The sequence below is a fragment of the Vulpes lagopus genome, chromosome 2 (genome assembly GCF_018345385.1).
Source record: "Vulpes lagopus strain Blue_001 chromosome 2, ASM1834538v1, whole genome shotgun sequence".
NCBI classification, from domain to species: Eukaryota; Metazoa; Chordata; class Mammalia; order Carnivora; family Canidae; genus Vulpes; species Vulpes lagopus.
This window is the reverse complement of record NC_054825.1, coordinates 150,772,428-150,799,315: the sequence shown is the minus strand read 5'-3', so window position 1 is coordinate 150,799,315 and position 26,888 is coordinate 150,772,428. Positions and strand designations below refer to the sequence as shown.

At 36.1% G+C, this 26,888-nt stretch overlaps 1 protein-coding gene across 4 annotated transcripts in view; it reads right to left on the bottom strand.

Moving 5' to 3' along the window:
- RIC1 (RIC1 homolog, RAB6A GEF complex partner 1) overlaps positions 1-26,888 on the bottom strand; it is a 146,373-nt gene that overhangs the window by 106,763 nt on the left and 12,722 nt on the right. For all 4 annotated transcript variants that reach the window (XM_041745431.1, XM_041745433.1, XM_041745432.1 and 1 more), the window contains one exon: positions 11,966-12,073. In XM_041745431.1, the coding sequence (XP_041601365.1) occupies positions 11,966-12,073 (108 nt within the window). Of the gene's footprint in view, positions 1-11,965; positions 12,074-26,888 lie in introns of those variants that run through there.

Here is a 26,888-nt window from a genome sequence, read left to right as displayed (position 1 = left end):
ACGTAAAAAAATCCACAATAAACCTTTACCAATGACTGCTAAGATATCAAACACCCATGGAATTGGGCAAGGGTCTCTAGCTCCTATTTCTAACAACTTAAAATGGCCATAAGCATTCAAAACTTCCATGTGTCCGAGAGCTTTGTAAACTGTCAACTAAGCCTTTTCTGCTCCACATGTCTGTGTCTCGGTAATTGATCTCGGTCACTATCAGTTAAAACACAAAAACACACCCTAGTGGACTTTACTTCAGCTTGTACTGATTAGCATTTTCTCTAATTAGTTTTAACTTTTTTAAAATCTTCTCACCTGATGTTCTCCCATACAAGTTATTCACAAGGAGTAATTCTCAGTCATCTCACAATCTATACTGCCTATTCAAATAAACTGAGCAGTAAAAATAAATAAATAAATAAATAAATAAATAGATAGATAAATAATAAATAATAAAAAACTGAACAGTACTGTAGCATTCCTCAATTCATCAAAAAACAGCTACACTTACTTTGGTTGTACCTTCATTTCCATTTTTTATTTTTCAATTATTATTCTGTTTTAAATATTCTAATTTTTCTATTAATTTCAGCAGTTGGGAATACTGTGATAAATACTAAGCTGGATAATATCAACTTTTATTATATTCTTTTGGCTTTGTTATAGGGTCACTGCATAATTAAGACAATAATTTCCCATCCAATAATAAATTAATCCACATTCCAATGTATTTTAGAAGCATGATATTCAAAACCTAATTTTCTCTTCTTTTGTTCTTTTGACATGATAGGTATGCACTAGTAATAAAAACTATACAGAATGTCACAATATAGCAGTATGTGTGTCATTTGAAACATCTGATCTATAAATTGTGTTACTATAATTTACAATGCACCAAGCAGAAAAAGGAAGATATAGAGCACCACATATGGACACTGTAAGGACTACTTGACTCAGCTAATGCAGCTTGAAAGCAGCCATAGAAGTTATGTAAATAAATTAGCATTTTCATACTCCAACATTATTTATGAACAATGAAATTTAAAATTCACATAATGGAAGATACACCTAGATAACAGCCACATCAGTGCAATTAACTCAGAAAACGACCTGGGGGCAACCTGAGTGGCTCAGTCCATTAAGGGCCCAACTCTTGGTTTCCGCTCAGATCATGATCTCAGGGTCTTAGGATCCAGCCCCCATCAGGCTCTGCATTTAGGATTCTCTCTCTCATTCTTCCTCTGCTCATTACTACTCCCCTCCCTCAGGCTCGTTCTCTCTCTCTCTGAAAAGAGGAAGAGGAAGAATCTCAGAAAAAAGGATGAAGAAAAAGAGAGAGAGAAGGAAACAAAGAAAGAGAAAAGAAAACAACCTGCATATTGGCAGAACAGACTTTCCACAGTTAATCAAAGGACACATCAAAAAGGGAAGGAGGGGCAGAGACTCCACTGAGAACCAAACTCCTAGGGAGACTCACCACAAATGGGAGGGACACCACAAGCATGGAGAAGGGAGAGAATCAGACCCCACACCATGAACCTCAGGCAGAGAAGAGCTGCTCAAGGAAGATGAGTCTCCAAAACATTTGGTTTGGAAACCAGCAAGCTTAACTCCAGGTACTTTAAAAATCACAGACTTAGCCTGGAAAAGGTGGAGGGCAACGGAAACTGAGTCCCCTTAAAGAGCCAACATAACAAGCTGAAGGAGAAACAGAACAGAAGCAGCAGTTTGAAAAGAGCCTGGGGTATACATGAAGTGTATTTATTTATTAATCTCATATTTATTTATTTACTAATCTCAGAACATGCACTGAAGGAACAGGGATGTTCAGGAGACCTATCTAAGAATAAAAGAGCTGGTGGGTACCATTTCTCTATCCCCCACCCCGGTTTAGATAACCTGGCACTAGCAATAATCAAGCGTGAATCTTCATCACCTACCTTGCTAACAGTACACATCCAGCCCCATCCAACCCACCACAGCACCTGCCAAGATATGCCCTGCAAACAATGCAGCAGGAACCAGCACCACTCTAAAGTGATGAGTGCCATGGAGAGAACGGAATATAACCACATACACCAGTGGGATTATAACCCCAATAGATGGACTAGGGGCAGACACCTAGTTTGACTGCAGGCCTTGCCCACAAAAGAAAGTCTCTCACAGACAATACAGGGAGAGCACTCTGTAGACTGGGGTGACTGCAGACCCTGCAGATGGCCTGATGACAAGTATCTTGCCTGCGCTACAACCCAACTACAAGTCCACGGCAGCCCCAGGATGGCCCTTTAACAGCACAGGGACCAAACCTTGCCCAGTGTACCCACAAAGGAAACATCTGTGAAATGCCTGGTGGTTCTGAAAAACAGGACATTGTGTTACCAGGCACCAAAAGGTCTCTTCTAAGGCCACTACTTTCAAGATGAGGAGACCTAGATGATTTCCCTAATACATAGAAACAAACACAGACAATATGAGGAGAAAACAGAGTACATCCCAAATGAAAGAATAGGAAAAACCACGCCAAAAGAGCTACATGAAATCGAAATAAGCAATATGCCTGATAAAGAATTCAAAGTGATGATCATAAACATACTCACTGTACTTAACAATGGAAGTTCTCTGTGAGACCTTCAACAAAGGGACAGAAAATATACCATCATCAGAGATGATCAATAACTGAAATTAAAAATACCCTAGAGGGCTTACCAAAAAGAAAAGGAAAGAAAGAAAAGAAGAAAAGAAAAGAAAAGAAAAGAAAAGAAAAGAAAAGAAAAGAAAGAAAGAAAAGAAAAGAAAGAAAAGAAAAGAAAAGAAAAGAAAAGAAAAGAAAAGAAAAGAAAAGACCTTAGAGGGAATGAATAGATTAGAGGAAGCAAAAGAACCCATCAGTGACCTGGAGTCCTGAATAATGGAAAGCAGATGAACAGCAAAAAGTAAATAATAATAATAATAATAACAATAATAATAATAATAATAAAAACGAAAGTGTGTAAAGGGAAATCAGTGACATCATCCAGCATATTAGCATGTAAATTTATAAGGATCCCAGAAGGAATAGAGATAGAAAAAGGAGCAGAAAATTATCTAAAGAAATAACAGCTGAGGATGCCTGAATGGCTCAGTGGTTGAGCGTCTGCCTTCGACTCAGGACACGGTCCCGGAGTTCCAGGATCGGAGTCCCACATCAGGCTCCTGATGGAGTCTGCTTCTCCTCCCTCTGCCTGTGTCTCTGCCTCTCTCTGTGGGAGGGAGGGAGGAGGGAGGGAGGAAAAGGAAAAAGAAAGGGAAAGGGAAAGGGAAAGGGAAAGGAAGAAAGAAAGAGCTGAAAATGTCCCTGGTTTTTCAGTAGAAACTTTGCAGACCAGAAGACAGTGGCATGATACATTAAAAGTACTGAAAAGAAAAATAAATGTGGAACTGAGAATAATCTACTCAGAAAGGTTATCATTCAGAATAGAAGGAGAAAGAGTTTCCCAAACCAACAAAAGTTACAGGACTTTATCACCAGTAAGCCAGCTTTATAAGAAATGTTAAAGGGAATTCTCTGAGTGAAAAGGCAATAATCAACAGTAAGAAAATTATGAAAGGAAAAACTTCCACAGGTAAATACAAACATAATTAAAGTAGATTAATCACAGAGATTAAAGCACAAAAGCAATTATACCTATATAACTCAGTCAAGGAATACACAAAATGATATGAAGTATGATATCGTATACATAAAACATGCATGAAGTAAAAATTTAGTGCTTTTAGAATGAGTTCAATTTAACTGAACATCAACTTAATATAGACTGTCATCAGCATAAGATGCTACAAATGAACCTAACTGTAACCACAAATCAAAAACCTGTGACACACAAAAAAATAAAGAGAAAGGAATCAAAGCATATGACTAGTGAAGTACACCAAACTACAAGATAAAAGAGCAAGAGAAGAACTACAAAAACAAACATTAAAACAAGTAACAGATGGCAATAAGTACCTATCTATGGATAATTACTTTAAGTGAAAATGGATTAGTATTTTAATCAGAAGATACTGATGGATTTGAATGGATAAAAAAAAGCAAGACCCATCTTTATGTTGCCTAAAGACAACTTATTTCAGACCTAAAGATACATGCATATTCAGAGACAAGGGATGGAAAAACAATTACATACAAACAGAAGCAAAAAGAAGGCTGCGGTACCAATACTTATATCTGAAAAAATAGACTTAAAACCAAGAATATAACAAAACAAAGGACACTACAAAATGATAAAGGAACAATCCAACAGGAGCATGCAACAATTTTAAATATTTATGCACCTAATGTGGGAGCACCTGAATACATAAATCAACTAGTAGCAGACATAAAGGAAAAAATTGATAGTAATATGTTAATAGCAGAAGACTTTAACACCCCACTTATGTCAAAAATAGATCACCCAAGGCAGAAAAATCAACAAGGAAACAATGGCTTTGAATAACACATTGGGCCATGTGGACCTAAAAAACATATTCAGAATGTTCAATCCAAAACAAAAGACTAAACATTCTTTTCATGCACGCGATCTATTCACCAAATCTCGATAAATTTTAAAAAAGACTGAAATAATATCAGGCATCTTTTCTGACCATAAGGGAATAAAACTAAAAGTCAATCACAAGAAAAAAAATCTAAAAAGAACACAAATACGTGGAGGCTAAATAACATGCTACTTTAATATCAAATGGGTCCAAGAGGAAATCAAAACCTACATGGAAACAAACAAAACTGAAGATAAAGAGTCCAAAAATCCATGGGATGCAGTAAAAGCTGTTCTAAAAGGGAAGATTATAGCAATACAGGCCTACCACAAGAAATATGAAAAACTTAAAACTAACCCCACAGGCATAGGAGATAGGAAAAGAAGAAAACCCAAAACCAGTAGAAGGAAACAAATACTAAAGATTAGAGCAGAAATACATAAAAGAGACTAAACATAGGCGTACACACACACACACACACACAAACAACCAACAAACAAAAATCCAGATAGCTTCTCTGATAAGCTCTGCCTAAACAGTTAAAGAAGAGTTAATACCTATTCTCAGACTATTTCAAAAAAAAAAAAGGAAAGGAAAGCTTCCAGACTTACTCTATGAGGCCAGCATTACCCTAATATAAAAAACATAAAAACATTACAAGGAAAGGAAATTACAAGCCACTATTTCTGATGAACATAAATGCAAAAATCTTCAGCAAAATACTGGCAAACTGCATACAACAATACATTAAAAAATAATTCACCACAATCAAGTGAGATTTATTCCAGGGGGAAAAAAATAGTTTAATATGCCCAAATAAATCAACATGATATATCACATTAACAAAAGAAAGGACAAAAATCATATGATCATCTCAAGAGATGCAGAAAAAAGGCCTCTAACAAAGTACCACATCCATTCAAGACAAAAACTCTCAACAAAGAAATTTTAGGGTAAACATACCTCAACATAATAAACCAAAGACAAAAATGTCCACACACATCACTTTTATTCAATATAGTAATCAAAGACCTAGCCACACCAATTAAACCAAAAAAAATCCAAATTAATAAAGTAAAACTTTTACTATTTGCAGATGAAATGAAATGATACTATATATAGAAAATCCTCAAGATTTCACCAAAATACTACTAGAACTGATAAATGAATTCAGTAAAGTTATGATACTAAATATACAGAAATTTGTTTCATTTCTACACATTAATAATGATATAAGAGAAAAAGACATTTGGAAGACAATCCCATTTACAATTGCACTAAAAAGAATAAAATATCTAACAAACCAAGTAGGTGAAAGACCTGGACTCAGAAAACTACAAAACACTAATGAAAGAAACTGAAGGTGACATAAACAAACAGGAAGATACTCCACACTCATGGATTAGAAAAACCAATACTGTTAAAATGTCCATGCTACCCAAAGTAATCTATAGATTTAATGCAATCCTTACCAAAGTATCAGCTATTTTTTTTCCCAGATCTAGAAAAAATTATCCCAGAATTTGTATGGAACTGCAAAAGAACCCAAATAGCTAAAGTCATCTTGAAAAAGAGGAACAAAGCTAGAAGTATCACAATCCCAGAATTCAAGATATACAATGAAGCTTGAGTAATCAAAATGGTATGGTACAGGCACATAAACACACTGGACAATAGAAGAAAGAGCCCAGAAATAAACCAATAATTATATGGTCAATTTATAAAAAAGGAAGAACATACAATGGAGAAAAGATAATCTCTTCAGCAAATAATGCTGGGAAAACTGGACAGCAAGATACAGAAGAATGAAACTGAACCACTTTCTTACACTAAACACAAACCTAAACCCAGAATGGATTAAAGACCTAAATGTGAGACCTGAAATCATAAAATTCCTAGAGAAAAACAGAGACAGTAATTTCTTTTGAGTTTGGCCAAAGAATAATTTCTCTAGATTGTCTTCTCTGACAAAGGAAATAAAAGCAAAATTAAACTATAGAACCTAAACAACAACAACATAAAAGGCTTTTTGCACAGGGAAGGAAACTAGCAAACAAAAAGGCCACCCATTGAATCAGAGAAGACATTTCCAAATAATATATATGAGGGATTAGTATTCAAAATACATAAAGAACTTATACAACTCAACAACAAAAATAAACAAATAATCCAATTAAAAATGGGCAGAGGACCTTCACAGTCATTTTGTCCAAAGACATACAGATGGCCAACAGACATATGAAAAGATGCTCAACATCACTCATCATCAGGGAAATGCAAATCAAAACCATAATGAGGCATCACTTTACACCTGTCAGAATAGCTAGAATCAAAAACACAAAAGCTCCTATCTCTTTTTTTTAAAGACTTTATTTATTTATTCATTAGAGATACGGGGGGGGGGGGGGGGGGGGGGGGAGACCAGGCTCCCTGCAAGGAGTCCAATGCAGGTTTCTATCCCAGACTCTGGGATCATGACCTGAGCCAAAGGCAGACGCTCAACTGCTGAGCCACCCAGGCATCCCCACTGAGGCCATTTCATGAAATATCATGTGTCACCTGAGCCTTTGGTAAAAACAAAAACACAAGAAATAACTGTTAGTGAGGATATGGATAAAAAGGAACTGTCATTCACTGTTGGTGGGAATGCAAATTGTTGCAGGTACTGTGGAAAGTAGAATGGTGGTACTTTAAAAAATTAAAAATAGAAATCCCATCTGTTCCAGTAATTCTACTTCTGGGTATTTATCCAAAGAATACGAAAACACTTATTTGAAAAGATATATGCACCCTATGTTTACTAAACCATTATTTACAAGAGCCAAACTCACGTATCCATCCCTAGATGAAAGGATAAAGAAGTAGTGGTGTACATATATATGCAATGGAATATTAATCAGCCATAAAAACGACTGAAATCTTGCCATATATAAAATGGATGGAGCTAGAGAGTATAATGACAACTGAAACAAGTTAGTCAGAAAAGGACACCTACCTTATAATTTCACTCACATGTAAATTTAAGAAACAAAACAATGTACAAAGAAAAAAAAAGACAAAGAACCAGACTCCAAAATACAAAGAACTGGTGATTGCCATAGAGGAGGTGGGTGGGGAGGATGAGCGAAATAGATAAAGGGAATAAGAGTACCCTTTGAGAGTACTGTTCTCTTGATGAACACTGAGAAAGGTATAGAACTGTTGAATAATTCTTTTACACCTGAAAATAATATAACACTGTATGATAATTACACTTCAGAGTTAAAAAAGTGAAATTCATATAATCTTCAGAATTCAAAAGTACTTCTCTTTGACTATTTTTTAATAATTTAAATACACTGAACTATACTTAAATCATTGTCCTTATAAAAACAGGCAGGAAGGTAGATTTAGTATGTAGTTGGTAGTCTGCAGAAGTGAGGAACTACCCAATATTTTGATCATGTGAACCATTTTCTGATGATTAACTTGGTCAGCATTACATAGTACAGATTAAAAAAGGACAGAGAGCAGAGAGGTAAGTTAATGTGAACGTAAAGCATACAGGCACACTTGTGAGAGGAGATACTGAAGCTTCTGTTCTAGAATATCTCACTAAAGCAAATTTCACAATAAACAAAACCAGATGAATTTTTTGGTTTTCCAGCACATATAAAAGTTATTTTTACACTATACTGTAGTTTTTTAGGTGTGTGAGAGCATTTTTAAATGCAACATACACACCTTAGTTAAAAAAAATACGTGATTCCTAACGAATGCTATCATCTGAGCTTACTGCAACTCAAAATCTTTTTGCAGGTGAGGGCTGCTGACTGAACAGGGTGGTGGTTGCTGAAGGTTTCAGTGGCTGTGGCCACTTCTTAAAACAACAATGAAGTTCGTTGCATCAAATGACTCTTCCTTTATTGAAATTTTCTCTGCAGCAATGCTGTTTGATAGCTTTCATCCACAAAACTTCTTTCAGAATTGGGAGTCAATCCTCTCAAAGCCAGTCACTGCTCTATCAACTGAACTGATGCACTATTCTAAATCCTCTGTTGTTATTTCAACAGTCTTCACAGCAGCTTCACCACGAGTAGATCCCACCTCAAGAAACCACTATCTTTGCTCATTCAGCAGCAGCAACTCTTCTTCTGTTCAAGTTGTATCCTGAGATCGCAGGCGTTCTGTCCCATCTTCAGGCTCTATTTCTAATTCTGGTTCTCTTGCTGTTTCCACCACCCCTGCAATCCTGAATCCCTCTAAGTCATCTAGGGAGACTGGAATCAACTTCTTCCAAACTCCTAATAATGTTGATATTCTGATCTCTCCCCATGAATCATGAATATTCTTCATGGCATCTAAGATGGTGAATCCTTCCCAGAAGGTTTTCAAGTAACTTTTCCCAGATCTATTAGAGGCATCACTATGTATGGCAGGTACAGTCCTATGAAATGTACTTCTTAAATAAGAAGACTTGAATAAGAAATTTTTTAAAAGAGAGAAAGACTCTTAAATATAGAGAACCAACTGGTGGTTGCCAAAGGGGAGGTGAGTGGGAACAATGGGTGAAACAGATAAAGGAGATGAAGAGCACACTTATCATAATGAGCACTGAGTAATGTACACCTGAGTGTACAATGTACAATGAGTAATGTACAGAATTGCTGAATCATTACACTGTACACCTGTATACATGAAACAAATATAACGCTGTATGTTATACTCCAACAAAAAATAAATATAATTAATTTTTAAAATAAAAAAATACTTGAAAGTTGAAATGATTCTTTGATCCTCCATGGGCTGCAGAATGGATGTGTTAGCAGGCATGAAAACAATATAAATCTCGTTGTCCAACTCCATCAGAACTGTTGTAAAATTGGGTACATATTCATTAAATGATGGATGATGTGAAAGGGATTTTTTTTTTCCTAAGCAGGTCTCAAAAGTGGGCTTAAAACATTTAGCAAACTGGGACGTCTGGGTGATTTAGTCAGTAAAGTGGCCGACTCTTGATTTTGGCTCAGGTTATGATCTCAGGGTGGTGAAACTGACTGAGCTCCACATTGGGCTCCATGCTCAGCGTGGAGCCTGCCTGAGATCCTCTCTTGCCTCTCCCTCTGCCCCTCGCCTATTCACAGTCTGTCTAAACTAAATACAATCTTAAAAAAGTTTTTCAGTAAATCATGGTGTAAACAGATGTGCAATCCTCTGGGCTCTGCTGTTCCATTTATAGAGCACATGCAGAGTAGATTTACCAGAATTCCAAGGGCCCTAGGATTTGAGAAATGATCAATAAGCACCTGCTACAACTTAAAAGTGCCCAACTGCATTAGCCCCCACAACACAATCAGCCAGTCCTTGGAAGCTCTGAAGCCAGGCACTGACTTCTCCTCTCTAACCACACAAGTCCTAGATGACATCTCCTTCCCATGGCAGGCTCCTTCACCCACACTGACAATCGGCTGGTCAGTGTAGCCACCTTCATTAATGATCTCAGCTAGATCTTCTGGATCACCTGCTGCATTGCCTGGCACCTTCATGCCATGGACACAGCTTCCTTCCTTAGACCTCATGAACCAGTCTCTACTGGCTTCAGACCTTTCTTCTGCAGCTTCCTCTCCTCTCTCAGCCTTCACGGGACTGAGGAAAGTGAGTCAGGGCCTTGCTCTGGGTGAGGCTTTGGCTGAAGGGAATGTTGTGGTTGGTTTGACCTTTTATCCACCGAACGTTCCCCATTATCAGCAATAAAGTTAATTCACTTCCCTAACATTTGTTGTTCACTGCAGTAGCACTGTTAATCTCCTTCAGGAGCTTTTCCTTCACATTTACAACTTGGCTACTTACCGGCAAAATAGGCCTCTGCTTTCAACACGGCTTCCTCAATAAACTTTAATCATTTCTAGCTTTTGATTGAAAGTGAGAGGCATGCAGCTTATCCTTTCTGTTGAAGGAACTACTGCAGGGTTATAAATTGTCCTAATTCCAATATAGTTGTTACTCGGGACATTGGGAGGCTCAAAGAGAAGGAGAAAGGGAAAGAGCGAGGCAGTGGAGCAGTCAGAACACACCCAACATTTTTTTAGTTTGCTATCTCATATGGGCACTGTTTGTGGCAGCCTAAAACAATATCAATAGTAACATCAAAAATCACTGATCATAAATCACCAAAATAAATATAATAATGAAAAAGTGTGAAAAACTGAAAATTACCAAATTACCAAATCTTCAATTTGCAAAATATGCAGTAACTGCAAACGGCAATAAAGCAAAGCACTTTACAAGTTATGTCTTTACATTACATGGAATCTAAATACCTAATTTAATCCCTTCTCTCCAAAATACACCATCTATATAACTTAGATAAAACATGCTTCCTCAGGGACACCTGGGTGGCTCAGTGGTTGACCATCTACCTTCACCCCAGGACATGATCTTGGGATCCTGGCATGGAGTTCCACACTGAGCTCCCCACAGGGAGCCTACCTCTCCCTCTCCCTATGTCTCTGCCCCCTCTGTGTCTCTCATGAACAAATAAATAAAATCTTAAAAAAAGAAAAAAAGAAAAGAAAAGAAAAGAAAAAAGAAAAAAACTTACTTCCTCAGCTCTTCAATATAACACCATCCATTATGAAGAATAACAGTATGGAATTCAAAGTGTCAGTTTAAAAATTAAATAAGACAATCCATGTGTAGTGGTTATAACAGTACTTACTTAAGAGATAATAAATGTTAACTATATTATGACTGCTATTTCAAATTAGGTGATAATGACAGTCTAAAAAATGACAATGACAAAACATAGATTGAAAAGATAAAATTGACCAGATCTCGGCACATTAATTGAATAGAGGAGAAATGCAGAAATAGATCCAAATGGATATGAGAATTTAGTGACATAAAAACATAAATGTTATCATTTTTGTGAGACATCCACCCCAAAGGAAGGCAGCGGGCAGCCTGGGTGGCTCAGCGGTTTAGTGCCACCTTTGGCCCAGGACCTGATCCTGGAGATCTGGGATCGAGTCCCACATCGGGTTCCCTGCATGGAACTTGCTTCTCCCTCTGCCTATGTCTCTACCTCTCTCTCTCTGTCTCTCTCATGAATAAATTAAAAAAAAAAAAAAAAAAAAGAAGGCAGGCCTTAAAATGTAAATTCGGGAGTACCCCTATGTAAATAAAGATGAAAGCCTTAAAACCATGGATTAGACTTCAAGGACAAAACAGGAAAGTGAGAAAAATAAAGAGAAAAGTATATAAGCACTATATTAAAGAAAAGGAAGAAAGAGAAGAATCACCAAAGAATATAGTAAGAGTACCCTGAATAGAAGAATCAGTATAGCAATTCCTATCACAGAAGATAAATACTCATGGGTGGGAAAAGACTGAAATGAAGTCATCTAAAAGAATCAACCTTAAATGCAATATAATGATTTCATAAGAAAACACTATTAAAATTGAAAACTCTACTTACTGACACAGCTATCATGGTACTATCTGGCCTCCACTCAGCTTGTTTGTAGGATCCAAACTGAGAAGATGATTTTTCAGGTTCCTTGTAGGTTACGATTAACACACTAGGCTGAAAGGAAAGAGGTTTATTTTATTAGTATCGCACAAAAATATATACAAATTTAAGATAGCTTATCTTAGAGTACTCTGAAAATCTTTTAATACTTCACGGTCAGGATTATGGTGATGGTTTGATGATGTATACAAGTCATATCTAATCAAATTTACACTATAAACATGCAATTTATATCATGTCAATTATAACTCAGAAAGTTATTTAAAAAGTTTCAAACAAGGTATTTTGCTGGTCTTTCTAAAAATTAACCAAAGGGAAAAAAACACACTGAGGGAAACCTAGTCAGAATCTTTTGCAAAAACCTAGAAGAGAAGCCTGAACTATGCAGAAGGTAGGAGGGACAGAAAGAACACAGAAACAAAAACTGGTTGTAGTTTGCTTAGCATCTAACGTACATGAACATGAACATACAAGTTAGAATAAACTGTTTACTAATATTTGTTTTTGAAGATTTTGACATCCTTGACCTGTTTACGTGAATGATCAATTTTTTCACTGTGACAAAGACATTAACCAACTCAATCAGAAAAGGAGATTTTTAAAAAGATTGTTAGGGGATCCCTGGGTGGCGCAGCGGTTTGGCGCCTGCCTTTGGCCCAGGGCGCGATCCTGGAGACCCGGGATCGAATCCCACATCAGGCTCCCGGTGCATCAAGCCTGCTTCTCCCTCTGCCTGTGTCTCTGCCTCTCTCTCTCTCTCTCTGTGACTATCATAAATAAATAAAAATTAAAAAAAAAAATAAAAGGACAGGATATTTCAAAAAAAAAAAAAAAGATTGTTATAACCAGCAATGATAATCTACCTATTGAATTAATAAATGTAAAAAGATTGAATAGTGGTATTTAATCACTAACTTAAAACCACAGTATATTTTAGCATTTATTAACTTTTTATTTCTTAATGTTTTAATATTTACATATTTTATAAACGTTTTATTTCTAAAAAAGTAATTTATCTAATTTGGGAGTTAGAAAGCATACTAAGACTGGTTTTTACTCTGCTTGCACTTATATCAAAACAATATACAATAATGTGGGCTTATGAAACATTTTTATATGAAGCAGACAAGTCTCATCTCTCCTCTGATAACTTGTGCACAAATATTAGTAAGTACTACTCTGTCTCTCTAAAGAGCTGAAACCGACATAGCTAAAGGCCTCCAAATTACTGACTTGACCAAAAAAAAAAAAAAGAATCTAGGCAGCAATTTAGCCCTTATAGATGTATTTAAAAACAGAAGCAGCCCTATATCTAAAGAAGTCTATTATGTATTTCTTTATAACCCATGACAACATAGAAAATATGGTCCCAAGATTATGTATGAATCTTTTTGTATAAAATTTCACACTATTAAAACAGATCCTGGGCAGCCCAGGTGGCTCCGCGGCTTAGCGCCGCCTTCAGCCCGGGGCGTGGTCCAGGAGACCTGGGATCGAGTCCCACATCCGGCTCCCTGCATGGAGCCTGCTTCTCCCTCTGCCTGTGTCTCTGCCTCTCTCTCTCTCTGTCTCTCATGAATAAATAAAATCTTAAAAAAAAAAAAAAAAAACAGATCCTTACTAATTTTGTTAGTGACTAATATCTTAAGTTTTATATTCCTTAAATATCCAGGAAGAATAACCACATGTATATATTCTTTTTTAAAAAATATTTTATTTATTCATTAGAGAGAGAGAAGGGGGGGCAATTCTTAGTAATCCACCACTTCAAATAGTTGTTTCCACAGACTAATTTTAAGTTAATTTTAATGTCTAAATAAAGTATAAAGAATAAAATGAACACTGGCAAACCCATCATCCAGCTACAGAAATGATTCACTATCATAATCTGAAGGCCCTGAGTGCCCTCACCTAATTACATGCACTCTCCAAGATATAATCACTATCTTCAATTTTGTGATTATATCCCTGCTCTTCTGTATAATTCATTCACTTCTTGTACTGAATTAATATACCACAACTCATCTATTCTCCTGTTGATAAAAACATTTGAGTTTAGAAAAAGAATTTATGATTTTTTTCTGATTAAAAAAACGGTTAATTCCAAAATGAGAAATGTCGGGGGACGGGTGTCTCTGACCATACAAAGTCCAATTCAATGCAGTGTAAATTTTAAAACTTGATAAATATAACTGGCACTACTGTTATTAAACTAAGATAACTATGATACATTTATGTTCTTAATAGAATTGCAAATCTGTGATGCTTACATGCTTCCTACTATTTTTTAGTTGATTTTTAAAAATTAATGGTGACAGCTATACTTGGTAAATATCTGTAAAAGACTCCAGACTCATCTTTTAAATTTTATATGACACTCTGTTTTCAGAATTCGATCATTCGAGATTATATAACTATTTAGGATATTCCCTATTAGTATCCTAAGGCTGCTGTTACAAATACCAAAAACTGACTGGCTTAAAACAACAGAAATATAAATTAAGGAGTCAGCAGGGCCATGACAGCTCTAGAAGAAACTCCCTCCTCTCCTCTTCCAGTTCCTGGTGTTTGCCTACAGTCTTTGGCATTCCTTGGCTTAGAGATGCATCACTCCAGTTACATGGCCATCTTCTCCCTCTCATATTGTCTTCCCTCTGTGCATCTCTATTTGTGCTTAAATTTTCTCTTTCTATAAGGATGGTGTCATATCAGATTATGGCCTACTCTAACAACCTCATTTTAACTTGATTACTCTTTAAAGACCCAATTTCTAAATAAAGACACTTTCCAGTATTAGGGATGAGAATTCCAACCTATCTTTTTTAGGTGGACATGACTCAACCTACTACGTTCTATCTTTGTAAATGTTCTGTAACAACTAAGAAGTGGGGTGCTAAAAGTGAATAAACACAACCTATGACTGGTCATACCATATGACTGGACAGCCTTAGTATAGACCAACTTTCTGCAGTGAGAGAAATGTTTATCTGTACTATCCTGTACAGTACACACTACTCACACATAACCACAGAGTACTTGAAATATGGCTAGTGTAACAAACTCATTTTATTTTACATAATTCTTAATAAGTTAAAAATTGTAGTAACCTGTGGCTACTGGTTTCCACACTGGATATACCGAACTAGGTTCTGCAGAACCAGTGATTATTTACTTAAAGAGCTGAAGACCAATTCCGTTTCAAAAATGCTGTATTAAAATTCAACAATTTTCTTCACTACAGAGTTTTAGCAAATTTTCAGTGGTCAATGTACACTGTAAATCTTCAACAGAATACAGTATGTGATACTTCCCAAGCTTATCTGATTTAACAATTCATCCTTGCCTAAGATTATCACATAGTACCAAAAGTTCCTTATACCAGCCTTTAGGTAATTCTAGTCCATACTTTGAGTAGTTTTAGATACAGGTAATGTCCGATAAATGTCATTACAAACACGTCTATTTTTCATACTGTATACTTTATTGGTTTTTAGTATACATACAGAATTGTGCAATCATTACCGCTATATAATTCCAGAGCATTTAAAAAAATCATTCCAATAAGAAATTCTGCCTATTAGCTCTCATTCTCTGTTTCTTCCTCCTCCTCTCAGCTCCTAGCAACCAATAATCTACTTTCTAACTCCACATACTTGCCTGTTCTGGAGATTACATATAAGCAGAATCAATAATAATAATATAAGCAGGCCAATAGAAAAGTGGCCTTTTATGTCTGGCTTCTTTCACTTTGCATGATGTGCTATGGTTCACCCACACTGTAGCATGTTACCAATAGTGCATCCCTTTTATGACTGAGTAATGTTCCCATGTATGGACACAGCTCATTGTGTTTATCCACACATCTGCTGATAGGACATTTGGGTTGTTTCCACCTTTCAGCTCTTGTAATAAGTGTTGCTATGCAGTTCATTTCTGTTTGAACAACCTTCTCTTTGAACACCTGTTATCAATTGTTTTGGGGCATATACTTGGAAATGCCTAGTCATATGAGAACTCTATGCTTAACTTTTTGAGGAAATATCAAAACTCTTCCCCAGTATCTTCACAATTTTGTATCGTCACCAGCAGTTTGTGAAGGTTCTAATTTCCCCACATCCTTGTCAACACTTGTTACTATCTTTTTGACTGTAGCCATTCTAGTGAGCATAAAGTGGTACCCTGTGGTTTTGATTTGTATTTCCCTGATGACTAAACCAGGTTGAGTATCCTTGTATGTATTTATTGGCCATCCACATACTGTCTTTAAAGAAACAACTATTCAAATCCATTGCCAATTTTTTTTTTAACTGGAGTCACCACCTTATAAAGGTTCTGTTTCTACAACTGAAATTTTAAGTTGTTTACTGGAATTATTGTGTTTCTATAAGAAACTCAATATAAATGGTGATTAGGTTTCCTGGCCAGCTTTAAAAAGTCTATTCAGCCCACATATACTAATAAGGAATACAACATAGTGACTGAAAATACAGGCTCTCAAGTCTGAATGCAAGATTCAAGTCCTGGCTCTGCCACTTACCAGTTTTATAAGCTTGGACAAACTATTTAATTTCTCCTGTGCTTCAGTTTCTGCATCTTTAAAATAAACCTAATAGTACCTATTTCCTTGGATCTCACCACTGCAATTAATAATACAGCACTTGGCAGAGTGCCTGGCACTCAATAAGCACTATAAATATTATCTATCGCTATTCATTACTTTCATGTCTTATAATCACATCAAAAATACTATTAAACAAAACTCTCAACCACTTTCTTGAGATGTATGCAAAATTCCTACTTAAGACACCAGTATATTCCTGCTAGAGCTTAGGCAATGACAAGATCTGTCCAACTCTATAGCCATATACAGCTTAGACCAAGGCAAACCACCAAATGCCTGGGGCGGGGTGGGAGGTCGGGGGGCAGAGGACAGAAGGGCAGCAGATATACTGTTAAGTTGGCACAAGGGACTTTTCTGGAGTGATGAAAATGTTCTCAATCTTGATTGGAATAGTGGTTATATAAGTAAATACACTGCTCAGTTTCACTGTACAAAATTTTACCTAAAAAAAGGCCCAAAAGTAAATAAATAAGTCATCATTTAAGTATAGTGACAGCTGTTTACAAAGGCAGGGAAGGAGAGGTGCCTGGGTAGCTCAGTGGTTTAGCATGTGCCTTCAGCTCAGGGCATGATCCCGGGGTGCTGGGATCAGTCCCAAATGGAGCTCCCCACAGGGAGCCTGCTTCTCCCTCTGCCTGTGTCTCTGCCTCTGTGTCTCTCATGAATAAATAAACTTTTCTTAAAAAGGGGGGGGGCCGCAGGGAAATTTACTAATATATTTTAGATAATTTTCAAAAAAGATTTTCTGTTTAGTTGACAGTCCATTAGGTACTGTTTTCAAAACAGACACAGGGCACTTCTAACAACACAGTTTCTTCTACTGATACTGTGTCAGTTAACGATGAGCAATTAATTCCATGCTTCCAAATTCCTCCATTTCCAACATGCTATTTTCCTTCAGGGTAACAACTAATAACTGCAGCTGGTGTCTCAAATTTAACACCAATACTCCTCTCACTAAACTGAGATGACCAACTTCATGTACACAAGATAACAATAAACCTCAGCTACTTCTTTCTCTCCTATATGAAATGAGTAATACTTGAGAAATGTAGGATTCTCATTTTCAAGCTCCTGATGTCAGGCTGTTTTTTTCTCCTGCCCTGTTACTATTCTACATCCTATGGAAAATTACCTGAATTAACAAATGCTCTTGAATGGAAACACTTTTAAAACTAATTTCATGCATACATCATCCATAAAGTATTCACACTAGATATGTTTAATCTTAAGCCTTTTTAAACACAACTTCCAATTTACAAGAAATATGGAGAATTCAGGAAAATATTAACAATTAGACAAATCCAGAGTGTGAGGTGGTCTACAAGGAAAGCGGCTTCATCTACTAAAAATAACTCTGTGTTACTGAAAATGAGAGAAAGAGGAAAGACTGTTCTAGGATAAGAGACTAAAGAGAGGGCAGCCCGGTGGCCAAGCGGTTTAGCGCCGCCTTCAGCCCAGGGCATGACCTTGGAGACCTGGGATCAAGTTCCACGTCAGGCTCCCTGCACGGAACCTACTTCTCCCTCTGACTGTGTCTCTGCCTCTCTCTCTCTCTCTGTGCCTCTCACGAATAAATAAAAAATCTTTAAAAAATAAAATACTATTAAAAAAAAAGACTAAAGAGATAGAACAACCCAATGGAATGCATGAACCTTGAGTACAGACGACCCCTGAACACCAGCAGGGTTAAGGGTGCCAATAATCACAGCTGAAGATCCACGTATAACTTTAGACTCTCCAAAAACTTAATTAATAATAGACTATTGTTGATTGAAGTCTTATTGATAATGTAAATAGTTAACAAGCATTTTATATGTCATATGTATTATATACTATATTTTTACAAATAGAGTAAGCTAAAGAAAAGATTATCAGTAAAACTGTAAGGAATACATACTTATGGTACTACAGTGTATTTACTGAAAAAAAACTGCAAATAAGTGGACCCACAGAGCTCAAATACATATTGTTCCAGGGTCAACTGTAGTTCTTTGTTTTAAAATAAGAAAAGAGGTATACAAGTAATTTGGGGAATACTGGAGAAAATTCAAATCAAACTCCATATTAGAAAATATTAGCCAATTAATTTTCATAGCATGGCTATGTATATCAATGTCATTTTTTAGAAAAAGCAGAATTTAGTATTTAAGTACCAGTGATGTGTCTAAGACTGATATACTGAAACTTTCAAATAGTTCCCACAAATATACAGACATGCATATATATACACACACAAGGAAATAAATAAGGCAAAATATTGACAATTGTTGACTCAATGTGGCGAGTACCCAGGTATTCAGTATGTTTTAAGATTCCTATAAAACTTTATAAAGAAAAGTGTTTGATTTTTTTTTTAAGTAAGTCAACAATATTTAAATCTCATGAATTAAGGAAACCAGTATTGGTCCCTCTATAGAAGCTTTTCACTTAAGTACAACATATGTACACAATTGGACATAATTACAAGTGGAAATTTCTTACACAAATTCAATACAAAGCTGAAAGTAAGCAATCTCTAGAATTTATCTCTATTTCCTAGCATGCAGTTAAGTGTGAACTATAGGTCAGAAGATCAACAAACCTCAATGACATATCATGGTATCAACAATGAAGGTTCTAATAAGCCTTATATACCATATTGCCTAGAATCTTCTCTTTTACTAAGAAAATACATAATTAGAAACTAAGAAAATATATAATAGGCTTCAGGAAACTTTTTTGTAAAAACTGGCTATATTTTGGGACGCCTGTGTGGCTCAGCGGTTGGGCGGCTGCCTTTGGCTCAGGCAGTGATCCCGGGATCCAAGATCAAGTCCTATATCAGGCTCCTGGGAGGAGCCTGCTTCTCCCTCTGCCTATGTCTCTGCCTCTCTCTCTCTCTCTCTCTCTCCGTCTCTTATGAATAAATAAATATTTTTTAAAAACTGGCTAAATTTTCTTTCAAGTTCAACTTAAAAACACAAGAGTCCACTCGGGAAAGTAAACTTAGGGAGACTACCTAACTCTCCTATTCAAGAAAAATAATAAACATTTAAAAATACACAGTAATCTAATTTGAAATGTACATCCATGCAGTAAAGCCTTTCTTCTTGCTGCCTCAGATCTTCCGAATTCAGTTTCCCCAGTTTCCCTGTGGTTCAACGGAAGAATGGGAGTGCCCAGGCTTACCAACCATCTGTCTCAGTTTCCTCCTTTCATTTCAAATGAAAAGGAAAGGACCATAATGGAAAGCAAACCATTCTACTTCACAGTATTGCTTCATTTAAACAGCATACTATACACTGAAAAGTTCTAGGCACTGTGCTCAGAATTTAGTGAGCCTTACTAAACAATCTTCAAATCTTAAAAGAACTGTTTAAATTCTTAAAGTCAGCTATTACTGAGATATCTTTCCAACAGTGTGTTTCAAGTTCACTGCTCCTATTTTATATGAAAAGCAGTAAGAAACAACCTCCACACGATAAGCTTTGGCATTAAGTGTGCGTTTGGAACCTCAGCTCTGCCGCTTATTATATAACTTCCCTTAGGTCACCAAATTACTTTACTTGGGCCTCACTTTTTCTATTTGGAAAACAGAATTAAGACCAATCTCCCAAAATTACTGTAAGAACTACAAGACATAAGACATATAAAAAAGACTGACATACAATATATATACTCAATACTTGCTAGTCTATTCTTTTAGTTTAAGGTCAATGGGATTTATATTTCATATGACTGAGACTGAAATAGAATAAGCAAAAATTTTTATCACCTTTGTGCTTCAAAAACACTGATGATGGCAGCAGAGGTGATGGTAATGGATCTAGATCTTAAATGAAATACTGACAATCATGGCAATGGCAGATAAAAAAGACCTGAATACGGTACTGTAAATAACCAGACCTGAATATATTCTCTCCTTACCACCTTCCCTGTGTGGGTGCATGTATGTACATTCACAAGTGCGGGCACGCGTGCACACACATACACACACACACACACCCCGCAAAACCAAACAGCTCAGTCTCCCAAACAACAAGACAACACAATTACATCAATTATATCTGCTTATGGGGAAAAAAAGCCTAAGGAATTACTTTTTCTAAGTATATGACTGAAAATTATGACACTGGCTATTTGATCAGTTTTACCCCATTAAGACAAGAAAACAAAATTGCCTAGCAAAAGTTTAAACACAAGGACTTCCAACAATGGCAGAGTGAAGATGATGGCAAAGCACCCCAAAATACCATACAACTGTCAAATGAACCACTTCAAATATGTGGGAAAGGCAAATAAAAAATTAAGAAACATTTATTCATGAAAACTGAACTTCAGGTAAGAACAATGGGAATGGATGATGTTCTTTCCAAGACTGTTCCATTCTCTCCCCCAAAGCTTTACTGATAGGCAGGAGTGGCACCAGAATGGGGCTGTCAGCGAAAAAGCAACTCTGCTGCTAGAGGTGGGCTGCCATTACATGGAGTACAGGGCCAACACCCAGTAGAAACAGCAAATTCCTTGGAAAGCTGACAGTGCTGCTAGCCAGAGGTTGCAAACTTGCTTTGGGCAAGCAGCACATCCTTTGGCCTGCTAGAAACTTAACAGGGAAATCCTGGAAATGAGAAAACCAGAGAGGGAACAGAAAAGCCCACCACATACCCTTGGCTCATTGTAAGACAGTTTTCCTTATTTATGAAGAGGAAAAACTCTGAAGGACTCAAGCTCTACACTCATCCCTAACAGAGAGGCTGTGTAAATGCACAGAGAAGAGCAAAGAAAGGCCAAGCTTCCTGCACATCATGGCTCACTAAGAGGCTGTTCCCAAGGAAGTCACAGAAGGGCACAGCAGGTAGTAAAAGCTGGAACAGACACAAAAAATGTCCTGAACCTTGCAAGCACTTCCCAATGTGCATAGAGATCAATCGACAAAGAACAAATGCCTTCCTAGCTCAAAATGTTTTATGCAAACATAAAGTCAATCCCTAGGAAGCCAGAATAAAAATAAAAATAAGAAAAAATAAAGCAGAGAAGTCAGTCAGTGGTTGCACAGTGCAGAGGGGATAAATTTTACAGAATAAGTCAGACAAATTACTAAAAAACAATACTAAACCACAAAATCAGCAAGAACGACTCTCAGGAAACATAAATTATCTAAGATGTCCAATAGGAAGCAAAAAATTACAAAACCTAAGAAGAAACTGGAAAAGTATGACCCAGACTGGTGGAAAAACAAACTATCTCCGAGTGGACCTAGAATAGCAGACAAAATATTCACAAAACTCATGATAAATGTACTAAAGAAATAAAGAAAAATATAATACCTCATCAAGTGGGGAATCTCAATAAAAAGCAATAAAAACCAATTCTAGAAGTTCTAGAATTTAGAAGTATAATAATTGAAAACTTCATTAAATATCTTCAACCGCAGATATGACAGAAAAATTTTTTTAAAACATGAAAATAGTTCAATAAAATTATCCAATCTAGAAAACAGAAAAAATTTTGAAGTGAAGGAAGTATCAGAGGCCTGTGAGACATCAAGTGAAGCAAGACAGTATAATGGGAAGTTCCAGGAAACCTAACAAAGAACTATTAAGAAAGAAAAAAAAAAACTGAAGAAATAATGGCTGTGAATGCCCCAGTTTGATAAAAGATATTATGCCCCAGATTCATAATGCTTGACCAAACCTAAGTGGGATAAATACATATGAACATACCTATGTACATACACCACACACAAACTGCTTAAAGCAAACAAGAAAGTGTAGGAAGAGCAAAAATAAAATGACTGATCACATACTAAAGGACAAAACTATGATTAACAGCTGACTTCTCACCAGAAACAATGGATATCAGAAGGCAATGAAATGAAATATTTGAATGCTGAAACAAACATAAGACCCTGTTATCCAGCAAAATTATCCTTCAAAACTGCAGGCAAAGCAAAGTTATTTCCAGACAGATTGAAAATTTGTTGCGAGCAAACCTACCTTACAAAAACAAAAACAACAACAAAATTTTCTATATAAAAATAAAAGACATCAAAATGCATGCAGAAAAAGTAACAAGCCTGAGACTGCTATACTAAAAAAGGCTTGCCTGTAAGGTTGATCCTTGGCTGGCATCCGGGATTTGGGGAGGAGTCTCACCACTGCTTACCTGATACAAATACCTAAATGTGCCTAAACTATACAAAACACATGGCTTATACTGAAACATTGGTTTTTCCTCAGGTTTCAGGCTAGGTAGAAAGCCCCCAACAAAAACCTTGGTGAATGAGTCTATAATGAGCTTTCCTGGTAGTCACTGTACATATGCTATCACAGAAATTGAATGCTGGAAGAAATAAACACATCTTGTAAGACTGCACTGGAAAAACACTATTGAAAGCTTGCACCTGGTTCCAAGAGATTACCCCCAATGGGATTTACCTTTGGCAAATTTGCTTTGGAATCCTTTTGTTGTAACAAATTACAGACACAAGTAGGATCATCCACTGAGTACTATGAGTAAATCATTGAACTAGGTGGTGGTTCTGGGGAAACTACTGACTGACACAAATGGTAATTCAAATCAAATGGAAGAAACACATAGCAAAAAAAAATGCTACATAAACAGGTAAAAATATATACATGTTATTATCTTTTCTCCCTTTCTCTAAAAAATATCAGGGTTTATAAAGCAGTATTCTTCAAAAATATAACCCAACCTAAAATAACACAGGTTTGAATTGTGAAAGTCCACTTATATGCAGACTTTTTTCAATAACATTGCACCTTTTGTTCCTTATAATTTTCTCAATGTTTTCGTTTCTCTAGCTTATTTTAAGACTACAATATAAAATAAAACCTACAAAATAGTGTTAACCAACCAATATCAGTAAGGTTTCCAGTCAATAGTAAGCTATTAGTGAAGTTTTGGGGGAATCAAAAGTTATATATGGATTTGTGACTGCGCAGGGGGTCAGCATCCCTTACCTCTGTTGTTCAAGGACAATTATATAGCACACCATATTTATGTTTGCTGTAAACATACAAAGATGTAACATATTACATGACAATGCCTCAAGGAAGGTGACAGAGAACAAAACAATCAAAAAATAAGGAGAGAAAGAGCCTGAACAACACTACAAACTAACTGGATCTAACAGAAATACAAATCAGAAAAAAAAAAAAAAAAAAAAAAAAAGAAAGAAAGAAATACAAATTAGTCCATACAACAACAGGAAAATATACATTTTTGTCAAATGCACATGGAATATTCTCCAAGACAGACCATAAATTAGGCCACAAAACAAGTCTCAATAAACTTATAAAGACCGAAGCAATCAAAGTATTTTTCCTGCTCACAACAGAATGAAACTAAAGACCAGCAGCAAAAAGAAGACTGGAAAATCACAAATTCTATGGAAATTAAGCAATACATTCTTAAACAACCAATGGGAGGGAAAGGGAAAAAAAAAATCACAAGGAAAATCAGAAAATACCTTATGATAAATGAAAACACAACATAACCAAAATGTATGAGATGCAACAAAAGTAGTCAGTGCAAATGGGAAATGTACTATTGTAAATGGTTATATTAAGAAAGAAAAAGGTCTCAAATCAATCTTACTTCACACATCTTATGTGAATACAAAGAGAACATTTATCCCAAAGCTAGAGAAAGAAATAATAAAGATTAAAGGAGAGAAATAAAATGGAAAATGGAAAAAACAGAGAAAAATCAAGGAAACCAAGAGTTGGTTCTTCAAAAAGATCAACAAAATTATGAAACCTGAGCTAGACTAAGGGAAAAAAAAAAACACACTTAAATAACTAAACTCAGAAATGAGAAAGAAGACACTACTATGAACTGTATGCTAACAAATTAGATTTCACCTAGGTGAAATGGACAAATTCTTAAAAATACACAACCAAGACTTAATCATAAAAAAAAACCAAATCTGAATAAACTTGTAATTAGTAAGAAGCCTGAATCAGTATCAAAAACTTCCCAAAAATCAGAAAAGACCCCGAATAGGCAGGGGAATTTTAAAAAAGAAAACCATAGCTGGGGGCATCACAATGCCAGATTTCAGGTTGTACTACAAAGCTGTGGTCATCAAGACAGTGTGGTACTGGCACAAAAACAGACACATAAATCAATGGAACAGAATAGAGAACCCAGAAGTGGACCCTAAAATGTATGGTCATCTAATATTCGATAAAGGAGGAAAGACTATCCATTGGAAGAAAGACAGTCTCTTCAATAAATGGTGCTGGGAAAATTGGACATCCACATGCAGAAGAATGAAACTGGACCACTCTCTTTCACCATACACAAAGATAAACTCAAAATGGATGAGAGATCTAAATGTGAGACAAGAGTCCATCAAAATCATAGAAGAGAACACAGGCAACACCCTCTTTGAACTCGGCCACAGTAACCTCTTGCAAGATACATCCACAAAAGCAAAAGAAACAAAAGCAAAAATGAACTATTGGGACTTCATCAAGATAAGAAGCTTTTGCACAGCAAAGGACACAGTCAACAAAACTAAAAGACAACCTACAGAATGGGAGAAGATATTTGCAAATGACATATCAGATAAAGGGCTAGTTTCCAAGATCTATAAAGAACTTATTAAACTCAACACCAAAGAAACAAAGAATCCAATCATGAAATGGGCAAAAGACATGAAGAGAAATCTCACAGAGGAAGACATGGACATGGCCAACATGCACATGAGAAAATGCTCTGCATCACTTGCCATCAGGGAAATACAAATCAAAACCACAATGAGATACCACCTCACACCAGTGAGAATGGGGAAAATTAACAAGGCAGGAAACAACAAATGTTGGAGAGGATGCGGAGAAAAGGGAACCCTCTTACACTGTTGGTGGGAATGTGAACTGGTGCAGCCACTCTGGAAAACTGTGTGGAGGTTCCTCAAAGAGTTAAAAATAGACCTGCCCTACGACCCAGCAATTGCACTGTTGGGGATTTACCCCAAAGATTCAGATGCAATGAAACGTCGGGACACCTGCACCCCGATGTTTCTATCAGCAATGGCCACAATAGCCAAACTGTGGAAGGAGCCTCGGTGTCCATCGAAAGATGAATGGATAAAAAAAAAAAAAAAAAAAAGAAAGATGAATGGATAAAGATGTGGTTTATGTATACAATGGAATATTACTCAGCAATTAGAAACGACAAATACCCACCATTTGCTTCAACGTGGATGGAACTGGAGGGTATTATGCTGAGTGAAGTAAGTCAATCGGAGAAGGACAAACAGTGTATGTTCTCATTCATTTGGGGAATATGAATAATAGTGAAAGGGAATATAAAGGAAGGGAAAAGAAATGTTGGGAAATATCAGGAAGGGAGACAGAACATAAAGACTCCTAACTCAGGGAAACGAGCTAGGGGTGGTGGAAGGGGAGGAGGGCGGGTGTTGGAGGGGAATGGGTGACGGGCACTGAGGTGGACACTTGACGGGATGAGCACTGGGTGTTTTTCTGTATGTTGGTAAATGAACACCAATAAAAATTAATTAAAAATAAATAAAAATAAATAAAAAATAAAAAATAAAAAATAAAAAACTTCCCAAAAAAGAAGAGCCCAGGACCATATGGCTAGTGGATTTTATCAACATTTAAAGGAAAATTAGCACCAATTCTTCTCTCAAACTCTTCCAAAAAATTGAGGTGAGAAAACTTAATAACCTATGAGGCAACATTACTCTGACACTAAAGAAAGACAAAGACACTATAAGAAAAGAAATAAAAGGCATCCAAATTGAAGAATAATAAAAATCTCTGTTCTTCAATTACATGATCTTATATGTAGAAAATTCTACAGATTCTACATATGACTGTTAGAAGTGATAAACTTAGCACAATTTCAGGATACAGTATCAATACACAAAGTCATCTGCATTTCTATGTAATAATGAACATCCAAAAATGAAATTAAGAAAACAATTCCACTTAAAATAGCATCAAAAAGAATATGGCAAACTTAGGATGAAGTGAAGTGAAACACTCGTACATTGAAAAACCACAAAAATGTTGCTGAAATAAATTAAAGATGCAGATATATGAAAAAGACCTGTGTTCATAGTGATATTGAGATGTCAATACTACCCAGGACAATCTACAGATCCAATGTAATACCTATCAAAATCTCAATAGCATTTTGGGGGAACCAGATGAAAATTCATCTTAAAAGTTAATGTGAAATCTCAAGGGATCTCAAATAGTCAAAACAATC